This window comes from Lathamus discolor, chromosome 20 (genome assembly GCF_037157495.1).
Source record: "Lathamus discolor isolate bLatDis1 chromosome 20, bLatDis1.hap1, whole genome shotgun sequence".
NCBI lineage: Eukaryota > Metazoa > Chordata > Aves > Psittaciformes > Psittacidae > Lathamus > Lathamus discolor.
Window position 1 is genome coordinate 234,846 of NC_088903.1, and position 10,953 is coordinate 245,798.

Genomic DNA, 10,953 nt, shown 5'->3' on the forward strand with positions numbered 1-10,953 from the left:
TCCCCCTCCACTCAGCCTTGGTGAGGCCGCATCTGCAATATTGCGTCCAGTTCTGGGCCCCTCTGTTCAAGAAGGACAGGGAATTGCTTGAAAGAGCCCAGCGCAGAGCCACAGAGATGATGAAGGGGGTGGAACACCTCCCTTATGAGGAGAGGCTGAGGGAGCTGGGTCTCTTTAGCTTGGAGAAGAGGAGACTGAGGGGTGACCTCATCAGAGTTTACAAATATGTAAAGGGTGGGTGTCAGGGTGATGGAGCTAGGCTTTTCTCAGTGATATCCAGTGCTAGGACAAGGGGCAATGGGTGTAAACTCAGCGCTGCCCCAGTGCCACCACTGTGCCCCACTGCAACCAATGCCTCTGGGTGCCCACAGGTCGCATCCATGACTGTTGCCACAACCGTCCCTGTCCGGATGCTGTCAGTGTCCCGGTGCTGGTGGCTGTGGTCCAGCAGGGCCTGGCTGCTGTCCCTGTGCTGCAGCACTCAGGGAGCCTTTCCCAGCCATCAGATGCCACCTCACTGCCAGCCTGTGCGAGCTGTCCCCATCCCTGTCCTCAGCATCCCTACAGTGACCCCCTGCCCCCAGCTTCATCCTGGCTGCCTCTTGTGGTGGCATCCGTGTGGACCCCCATGTCCCTTACAGCCCTGTGCCTCCAGACCCCACTTTGTCCATGCTCATGCTGGGGCTGTCCGGGGGCTGTGGCCATGGGTGCCCGCGTCTGCAGAGCAGGGTGGCTGTGCCTGTGCCTGGTGCACCCATGGAAGGGTGGATGAGCGTGTGCAGCTCTAGGGCTGCGGCCATGGGCAGGGACCGCAGCGCGGGTGTGCATCTGCCCAGGGCACACACGTGCGAGGGCAGGCACATGTGTGCTGCACATGGCTGTGGAGGGATGGAAGCGCACGTGTGAGCTTCCCTGGGCGCATGGGTACACATGGATGTGCACGTGTGTGTGTGAGATGTGCACACGCATGGATGTGCACGTGTGTGTGTGAGATGTGCACTCGCATGGATGTGCACGCCTGCCTGCGGATACGTGCGTGGGAGCCGTGTGAGCAGGGATCCATCCCAGCAGCACGCACTGGGGCGCAGCACGGCACAGACTCGAGCTGATGAGGAGACTCAAATCCACCTTTGTTACAACCCAGCCCTCTCTATCCCCTTGTCCGGTGCTTTCCCAACCTGCACATCCATACAACGCTCCGTCTCACTGGCCCCTGTGAAACTCTCCAGGTAAACAGTCCAATCTCCATGCTGCAGACCTCGCACAGCCCCCACATCCTCTGCCCTCCAAGGCCCCAGCTCCTCGGGCCAGGGCTGGTCACAGCACCAAGGCCTCAGGGCTCATTCCTGAGCTCATTTTCCACGCCAGTCTCATGGCCGCCACTGCCCACATCTCCCCCTTCTTTCTTCTGGATCTCCACGCTCAGCCCCTGCTTAAGGGCTCCATCAATAAGAAACTGTCTGAGCCAATGGAACCAAACAAAACAAACACTCTTAATGCAAGTTCTTCCCTCGTGCTCCTACCCTAGCAGATAAACAGGTAAAGAACAGTTCGCTTTCTGCCCTGACAGCTGGGTTTGAGCTCTAGAATGAGACTGCAGATCCAGATCCACTTTGACAGGGGTAACAACTCAACCTCTTGTGGCTGTAAAAAGCCACTGGTCCCAGTGGAGGGACACCCATCAAGACCACTACAAAACCCCCGTCCGCCCCGTAATTGGGCCCCCCCCAAAAGGTGGACATCCCCCCCCCAAAACTGCTGGAGATGGGTGCCCCCCCATGACCGTCCCCACCCCCCCGACTTTAGCACCTTCCCAATGGATGCTTCCAACTATGGCCTCCCCCCAGACTGGGACCACCCCCTCCCCCATCCAGGACCACCCACCCCATTGTGGGGGGGGTCTCTATGGGCCTAAGGGTGCCACCCCACAAATCACCCTGGGGCTTGAAGCTTAAACCCCAACCCTTATTGACGCCCCCATGACATTAATGCCCCCCCCCACCAGGGTGATGGATGAGGGTCGTCCCCCCCACTGAGCATTGCTATGGTGGGGGGGGGGACAGGAGCCGCTCTGTGGTGCCCCACTGAGACAGGACCCCCCCATCCCCTCCCCCCCGGTGCCAAACTGAGCCTGCCACTGACCCCCCCTCCATCTCACTGACTACCTCAGGGGCTGCGCCCCCCCACCCCCCCCCCCGGTCACAGTGTCCCTATTCGGGGGGGCCGCTATGGGGGGGGGGGGTGGTCTTGTGAGATATTAATGGGGTCCCAATGGGATCTTAATGGGGCCCTAGAGGGATCCTAATGGGATATTAACGGGGTCATAATGGCATCCTGATGGGATCTTAATGGGGTCTAAATGGATCTTAATGGGGTCCTAAAGGGGCCCTAATATCATCCTAATAGGATATTAATGGGATATTAATTGGATCCTAAAGGGATATTAATGGGGTATTAATGGAGTCCTAAAGGGATCCTCCTTAGATCTTAAAGGATCTTCATGGATTCTTAATGTATCCTAGTGGGGTCCTAATGGGATCCTGACGGGGTCTTACTGGGATGTTAATGGGGTCCTAAAGGGATCCTAATGGGATCTTAATGGGATCTTAACAGGATCTTCCTGGGATCTTAGTGGGATGAGGGGTGAATGGGGACCCAGGAACATGGACAAGGGTGAGCGCTGACCCCAGTCCCTTTTCCTGGCACTGGGGACACCAGTGCTGGGATCTGGGAGAGGTCCAAAGTGCGCTGGGATGGGTGTTGCAAGCTGGGATGGGTGCTTGTGGTGGGATGGATACAGCATTGAAGCGTGTGAGGTCCCAAGGGAAGATCCCAAGTCTGGAAGCGGGATGCTCCAGCTGGATGCAGGGATGAAACAGAACCATGGAAGGCTGGGTTCTTCTTCATCATTTGGGTGTAGAGAGGAGGGTGAAGGGTTCCAACTGGAACAGGGAAGTTCAGGTTGGAGATAAGGAAGTGAGGGTGCTGGGACACTGGGATGGGTTGAATGGAGAAGGAGGGATGGGGCATGGAGCAACCTGGTCTAATGGAAGCTGTCCCCCCTCCTTCTTCATGTCACGGCTTAATAGTAGGGCAATGATTGGACTTGATGCTCCTGAAGGTCTTTCCCAACCTGGCTGATTCCCTGATTCCCAGCTCCCGCTTCCCACTGTGCCCTCCATCCCTCATCCCCATCCCTCCCCATGCACCAGAAGAAGAGGTGGGCGTGCAAAGCATCCCCTCTACGGGAAAACGAGGCAACTTTACTGCAGTTCAAGCCAACTGCAGGCGATGCCGCTCCTCAAGTCTTCTTCCCCCCTAGACCCTGCAGCAACACCCGCACCCGAGTGGCGAATTCCACCAGCACCCGAACCGGGAACGAGCAGAAACCACTGATGCTGGAGGCCGTGGGCGCCGGCATCGTCTCCTGGGTGGGAGTGTGGGAGACGTGCTGGTGGCTCCATGTCGGGGGCGTGGCGGAGGCTCCCGCGGAGCGGAACATCCCCAGCTGGTAGAGGATCCACTCATGGAAGTGCTGCGTTGAGGTGTAGACCCCCGGATGGTTGGCCCTGGCGCAGCCGCGGCCCCAGCTCGTCAGCCCCACAACCCAGAAGAAGTTGGCGCGCTTGTCCCGGCACATGAGGGGACCGCCGCTGTCACCCTACGGAGGAGAAGGAGAGAGGATGAGGATGGGGATGGGTGGCCATGGCAACGCTGGAGGGGACCGCCACTCTCCCCTGTGGGGATGGAAGGGTTCTCCTTCATCATTTGGGCGTGAAGAGGGACCTTCCACATGGATTGGAGCCGTAGGATGAGGAGTGATGGGTTCCAACTGGAACAGGGGAGTGTGGCTTGAGATAAGGAGAAGTTGTTCCATATGAGGGTGGTGGGACACTGGCATGGGTTGGATGGAGAAGGATGGATGGGGCTTGGAGCAACCTGGTCTAATGGAAGGCGTCCCTGGCCCTTGCTTCCACCTGGATGCTTTAAGCTCCTTCCCAACCTAACCCATTCCATGAACCCGTGCTCATGACACGGTTTAGTGGTGGAATCTTGATGCTCTTAAAGCTCCAGCCTCTACGGTCTGTGCGCAGGGATGACGGCCCAGGAGGCGGATGCGCTTCCGCAGCTGGGATAAGGGGGGATGCAGAGCAAGGCCCTGCGGATGGGAGAGGAGAAGGGAGCCCCGATGGCACATCCCTACCTGGCAGGTGTCGATGCCTCCCTGCGGGTACCCAGCACAGAGGTTGTGTCTCTTGATGGCCCCTCGGTACCAATTGGTGCTGTTGCAGAGCTTGACATCAATGAGGCGGACCTTGGCCTCCTGCAGGGCTGATGGGGACGATGCCCCCGCTGTGGGGACACAAAGGGGGTCAGGGCTGGGGGTACAAGGCATGGCTTTGGGGTATTGGGGGCTGAGAAGCTCAATGGGATCCATCAACACCCCCCCCCCCACGGCCTGGGCTGCATCCTCTCTGCTCAGTATCCTCAACATAAGGAGGACGTGAAGGGACCTTCAGCGATGGGACAAGGGCTGATGTTTTCCAGCTCAACCAGAAATGCTCAGGTTGAACAGAATGAAGTGGTGGGACACTGGGATGGGTTGGATGGAGAAGGCTGGTTTGCTCCTTCCCCAGTTGGAGCAACCTCCAATAGGCCTGGATGAGCTTTACCCTCCCTTCCATCCCATTCCATGAACCCATGACCCAGCATTCCAAGGCCAACGGGGCCGTCGGGCACTCACTTCTGGCCTCCCTCGCGCCCCATCCGCTGATGAAGCACTCGGAGAGCTGGGATAGCCTGAGCGTCGCATCGGGCACGCAGGCCAGCTGCACGTGGTACCCGCACTGCACCGGCTGGTCCAGCTCCACCAAGGCGATGTCGAAGCCGCCGGAGATGCCGGTGTAATATTCATGGACCACGACCTGCCGTATCCGACGCTTCTGGGTCTCGGCATTGGCCCAAGCCAGGTCCGTGATTCCGACCATCACGAACCAATCCGTGGTGAAGCTGGGAGGGAGTGGAAGAGCAGGGGTTGGAGCCGTAGGACAAGGGCTGATGGGTTCCGACAGGGACTCGCAGGTTGGAGATAAGGAAGGGATTCCCTGGGAGGGTGCTGGGGCACTGGGATGGCATGGACGGAGAAGGTTTGGATGCTCCATGCCTGGCAGTGCTCAAGGCCGGCTTGGAGCAAGCTGCTTTACGGAAGGCATCCCTGCCCATGGCAAGGGGTTGGAAGTGGGTGATCCCAAGCTCCTTTCCAACCCAACCCAGCCGATTCCATGATCCATTTGATCCCGTGCCATTCCATTCCATCTCATTCCATGCCATTCTAATCCATTCTAAGGAGAAGAGGGGTGGGAAGGAGCCACACTCCTGGTGTTTCCCAAAGGAAAGCACTGCCCCAGGGTGCCTTAGGCTCAAGGGCTGTCAAGCTGGAAGCAGCCTTCTCTTGAGCGCTCTTCCCAGTGCATCCAGGATGGGGAATCGGACAGGATGGGAGCTGCTCCTGGGCTATTCCCTAAGGCTGGAATCCCTCCTCTGCCTTACTTTTGCCCGACGAAGCAGTGAGCAGCCGTGAGGACCCACTGGGGGGTGATGAGGGACCCCCCGCAGATGTGCGAGGAGCCGGTGCCCCTGGGGAACTGGATGCTGACGATCCATGGCCAGGCGCCCTGCTGCGCATCCACGCCTCCGACGATGCGTGATGTCCCATAGTAATCAGCCATGGGACGGGTACCGCAAGTGCCTCTGGAAGCAGAAGCCCAACACTTGATGGTTAGCGATGAAGGGCGAGCATGGTCCCACCCCATTGGTGCTGCAGGTACAAGGGACCCTATGGGGTGCCCCATAGCTGCGCTGTGCTACCACATGGGGTGATGGCAAGGAAGTGGGGCTCCCCCAATCCCACCATCCCACTGGTGTGCCCCTGGCTGGGAGCAGCAGCATCTCCCTGTGGAATACCAGGAGCCCCGGGGCCACTCACCCACAGCTGTCCCAGGAGCCTCGCACCAGCCAGGCCGAGGCCAGCAGGATGACGGCACGGAGCAAAGCCATCGCTGCCAGCACCGCTAAGGGTGACAACAAGGAGCTGCAAGCACCACTGCACCCAAAGCACAACTGCCCCAGGGACACGGGTGCTGGATGCAGGTCCCTTGGAGCTGGTGCTGATGTCATAGAGAGGCAGGTTCCATGGGGGGGGTTCAGTGGGGGGGGAATGGGGCGTGACCATGAGGGGTTCCATGGTGTGTGGGGGCATGCTGAGACGGGGGTGTTCTGATGGGCTTGGGGTGATTTGAATCCCTATGGGATGCTCTGGAGCTCTGTGGGATGCTCTGGAGCCCTGTGGGATGCTCTGTTTGTGGGATGCACTGAATCCCTTTGGGATGCTCCGGAACTCTGTGGGATGCTCTGGAGCCCTATTGGATGCTTTGAATCCCTATGGGATTGATTCTCTGCTTGTGGGATGCTATGAATCCCTATAGGATTCTCTGCTTGTGGGATGCTCTGAATCTGTATGGGCTGCTCTGCTTGTGGAATGCTCTGAGTCCCTGTAGGATGCTCTGCTTGTGGGATGCTCTGAATCCCTATGGGATGCTCTGCTTGTGGGATGATCTGAATCCCTATGGGATGCTCTGCTTGTTGGATGGTCTGAATCCCTGTGGGATGCTCTGGAGCCCTATGGGATGCTCTGAATCCCTGTGGGATGCTCTGGAGCCCTATGAGATGCTCTGAGTACCTCTGGGATGCTCTGCTTGTGGGATGCCTTGGAGCTCCCTTGTGCCAGCTCTTCTCCAGCAAGAGATTGACATTTGGGCACCTCGCAGCTTCCATTGGCTTCTCTTCCCCCAGAGCTCTGCTAATGGGCCCTGCCCCACCTGAGCTGGTGTCTCGGAGGTGATGCTGGTGGTGCTGAGCCTCTGTTCCTGGTGACACTGGCTCAAGTCTCCTGCTCACTGGTTCCTGTCTCTGTCCCCAGGCCTGTGGCCTCTGGCCTGAGTGGCATCCGGAAGCTCTGTTCCGTCCTGAAGGCTGCCAACCTCCTCACCCCTGACTTGGTCCTCGTGCTTGAGGAACTGGCCCAGCTGGTCCCTCAGGACACTGGTGGGAGCCCTGAGCAAGCCGGGCCTCTGAGCAGGTCTGCAGAGCTCAGCGAGGCCCCCCCAGCCAAGAGGACAAAGTGGAGCTGTGATGGTGAGGATTTGGATCTGGGACAGTCGGTGCTGGCCCCTCTCCTTTGTCTCCGTGGTTCGTTTGCCCAAGTCACCCTGGCTGTGTCCTCGGCCTACGTGTGCCCAGGCCTGAGCTCTTCCTCCTCATCCTCCTTGCGAACACATGGACCCAGCAGCCGAGCTGTGGGCTGCGCAGACCCCATGTTCCTGGGAGAGCTCAGGCATTGCCACAGGCAGTTGCTCTGGGAGCAGGCTGGTGCCTTTGGGCTGCCAGGGGCAGGATTCCTTGTGCTGGCTCTTTTCCTCTGGGTTTAATGTGGTTTGGTGGAAACCCCCGCTGGGAAATGACTGCCGTGGGGCTTGTTGGGCAGAGTCCAGTGAGCGGTGCTGGAGGAGAGGGGGATGCCCTGAGCTCCGGGCATTCCTGGGAGCTGCAGGCAGAGGGGTGACTGCTTCTTTCCTGCTGCTTTAGATGAGGCATCTGTCACCGTGTGCGGTGCCCCGGTGCTGAGTCCCACCCCGCAGTGCCTGCAGCAGCCTGCTCCGTTCTCCGGCCGTGTGCTCATGGCTTCCAGCCCGATTGAGAGCAGGAAGTCTGGGCTGGGCGGTGCCTCCCCATCAGGACCTCGCCGCAGCGTCAAGAGGCAATTGAAACGGCAGCAGGGATGTGGGAAGGCAGCGGAGATTCCCAGTCCGGAGAGCCCTGGCACTTCCTGGCTTGAAGCAGGAGCTCCAGCATCCCCTGGCTCCCCGGTGCCACTGGGTTACACCCCCAAATCCTGCCCAGCACCAGTCCCCCAAAGCCGTGTGCCCCCGGCAGTGTCAGCTGCCCAGAACCTGTGCTCCCCGCCTGCCCATGAGCTCAATGTGACCTTTGAGGTCTGCCCGGACAGCAGATGCCCCAGCGCCATCGGGCCCCTTCCCGTCCGCCACTCAGAGTGCTTGGACAGGGAGAAGAGGCAGTGCCAGCAAGCAAAGCAGGAGGGCCCCTTCATGCCTAGGTAAGTGCTGCCCTGGATGGGCTCAGTGTGCGTTTGGGGATCTGCGGCCCTGCAGCCTGGGGGAATCCCCTGGCGCTGACCCTCTTTTCCTTGGCTACAGAGCCCCCATCCCAGCGCTGGCCATGAAGAGCTCCTCCATCCCCAAAGCGCCTGCGCTGAAGCGGAGGCGAGTGGAGAGGTGAGACAGGCACCAGCCCCCTGTGCCCCTCAGTGCTCCGTGCAGGCAGCTCCTGCCTCTGCTCCCCGCTGAGGCTCGAGCCCCCATCCTTGCCTGTGTCTGTGCCACCTCCCCTGTGCCAGCTGGGGATGAGTGGGGGCCTCTGCCCTGAGCCCTGCGGGTTTGAAATGGTCCCTTTCTCTTTGCCAGCGGCTCCCTGCCCTGCCCGGGGGGGCTGCAGAGCTGCACTGCCCAACTGCAGCGCAGCAGCAAGAGCTGTGTGCAGCCCTCCCGCATCCCAGGTGAGCCCTGTGCTCCTCCGCACCCAGGCAGGCACCCAGGGAAGCCCTTTCCCTGCAGCGTGATGGGCGCTGGGAGTGCTCCCTGCCTCGGCGAGCTGCTGCTGTGCCAGCCCCGTTCTAGTCTGGGGGAGCAAACACCTGGGAATGGGATGTTTGGTGCTGCTGGAAGAGGCCGTTTGGGGTTTGCTGTTCCTGGCTGCAGCCACAGCCTTGGGAAGGGTCCTTGGAGAGGGGTGGGAAGGAGGAGGCTTGGATCCTCCTCAGGAGGGGCTCTGGGTTTGCTGCTGTTGCCCAGGAGCTGCCTCATCTGTTTCTCTGCTCTTGTCTTCCTCAGAGCCTCGCTGGGGGAACAGCACCCGGAAGGGCAGCAGGAGGAGACCCAAGGAACTGTCCCCAACCCCTTGCGCCCGCCCCCAGCCAATGAAGCTCTTGCGCTGACGGCTCCCGGATCCCTCCCCGTGTCCCTAACCCAGTTACCAGATTTCTTCCTTCCTCTGCATCCTCCTTGAAGCCCCACAGCGCTCCCCTTAAGTGTTTCTTCTCCTCACAGTCACCCCCAAGTCCCTGCCCTGTCCCCATTCCCTGTCCCCCATTCCTTGTCCTCATTCCCTGTCCCCCTTTCCCTGTCCCCCATTCCCAGCCCAGCCCTGGATGTGTTTTGCAGCAGATGATTTATTGTCGTTCATAAATAGTTTGGTTCAAAGCAGAGGGCTGAGCAGAGACATCGGCTGCTTCTTCTTGCCCCCCTCCTGGGGGGAGCTGGGTTTGGGCCTGGCAAAGGCCCTTGCTCCTGGGGCTGAGCTCCATCGTGGCTTCCCCGCTCATGCAGGGGTTCCTGCGGGTGCCTTCTGCCCCTTTGCTGTGCTGGGGGCGTCCAGCCTGGGCCGTGTCCTGGAGTGCAGGCCCAGCCCCTGCTGCTTTGGGTGCTTCGGTGCTGTTCCCCCCTTGCTAAAACCCTGCTGCTGCCGCCCTGCTCTCTGTGTCCCCCTTGCTCCGGCTGCTTGCAAAGCCCCAGGCCTGGGGCAGAGAGCTCTGAGCATCCCTACCCTGGGACCGCACTTGTCCCTTGCACCCCCTGACCCCCTTTGCTGCCTTGCCAAGGCACATGTGGGCTCTGGCACACGTGGGCACTGGCACACATCTGGCTGCCTGCACCAGCTCCTCGTAGCCACCCTCCAAGATGGGCAAGTGTGGTGGGAGCAGGACGGAGGGGCCGTGGCTCCGGGTGTGCTGCAGTCCCGTGGGGACCGGGGGCACCGGCTCCTCCTGCCCTTTCCTGCCTGGCAGCGGCGCCTTCGCCTTTGCCTGCTCCCAGCCGGGAAGCCTCCCCTTAAACCTTCCAGCCTGCTCCTGGTTCCTTTGCCTCATTAAGAGGGGGCTGTGCTGGGAGACGTGCCTGAGGATTGGCGGATGGCAAATGTCACACCAGTCTATAAGAAGGGCAAGAAGGAGGACCCGGGTAGTTATAGACCGGTCAGCCTTACCTCCATCCCTGGAAAGGGGATGGAACAACTTATTCTTGACTCCATCTCTAGCCATATCAAGGATGAGGGGGTCATTAAGAACAGCCAACATGGTTTTATGAGGGGAAGTCACGTCTGACCAACCTTATAGCCTTCTATGAGGAAGTGACTAGGTGGAGGGATGAAGGCAGAGCGGTAGATGTGGTTTTTCTTGATTTCAGTAAGGCATTTGATACTGTCTCTCACAGCATCCTCATAGATAAGCAAAGGAAGTGTGGGCTTGACGATCAAGTAGTGAGGTGGATCAAGAACTGGTTGAAAGGAAGAAGGCAGAGAGTTGTGGTCAATGGCGCAGAATCTAGCTGGAGGTCTGTGACTAGTGGAGTCCCTCGGGGGTCGGGGCTGGGACCGGTGCTGTTTAATATTTTCATCCAGGACCTGGATGAGGGAACTGAGTGCACCCTCAGCAAGTTCGCTGAGGACACAAAACTCGGAGGAGTGGCTGACACACCCGAAGGCTGTGCTGCCATTCAGCGAGGCCTGGACAGGCTGGAGAGTTGGGCGGGGAGAAACTTGATGAAATTCAACAAGGGCAAGTGTAGAGTCTTGCACCTGGGGAAGAACAACCCCATGGACCAGCACAGGTTGGGGGTTGACCTGCTGGAAAGCAGCGAAGGGGAAAGGGACCTGGGGGTCCTGGTGGACAGGAGGATGACCATGAGCCAGCAATGTGCTCTTGTGGCCAAGAAGGCAAATGGCAACTTAGGGTGCATTAGAAAGGGTGTGGATAGTAGGTCAAGAGAGGTTCTCCTCCCCCTCCACTCAGCCTTGGTGAGGCCGCATCTGCAATATTGCGTC

The 10,953-nt window shown here is 59.6% G+C and overlaps 2 protein-coding genes across 2 annotated transcripts; one reads left to right on the top strand and one right to left on the bottom strand.

Moving 5' to 3' along the window:
- Positions 1–3,301: 3,301 nt before the first annotated feature.
- Positions 3,302–6,057, bottom strand: LOC136024257 (acrosin-like). Its single transcript, XM_065699469.1, has 6 exons — positions 5,987–6,057; positions 5,551–5,751; positions 4,745–5,010; positions 4,205–4,353; positions 4,082–4,159; positions 3,302–3,661 (listed from the first exon to the last, which is right to left on the bottom strand). The coding sequence occupies exons 1-6, from the start codon at positions 6,055–6,057 to the stop codon at positions 3,302–3,304; spliced, it is 1,125 nt and encodes a 374-aa protein (XP_065555541.1).
- Positions 6,058–6,862: 805 nt separating this feature from the next.
- On the top strand, positions 6,863–9,141 carry LOC136024262 (kinesin-like protein KIF18B). The gene is made up of 5 exons (XM_065699476.1): positions 6,863–6,897; positions 6,980–7,194; positions 7,645–8,173; positions 8,274–8,351; positions 8,967–9,141. Exons 1-5 carry the CDS (start codon positions 6,863–6,865, stop codon positions 9,139–9,141), a joined length of 1,032 nt encoding a protein of 343 aa, XP_065555548.1.
- Positions 9,142–10,953: the final 1,812 nt, after the last annotated feature.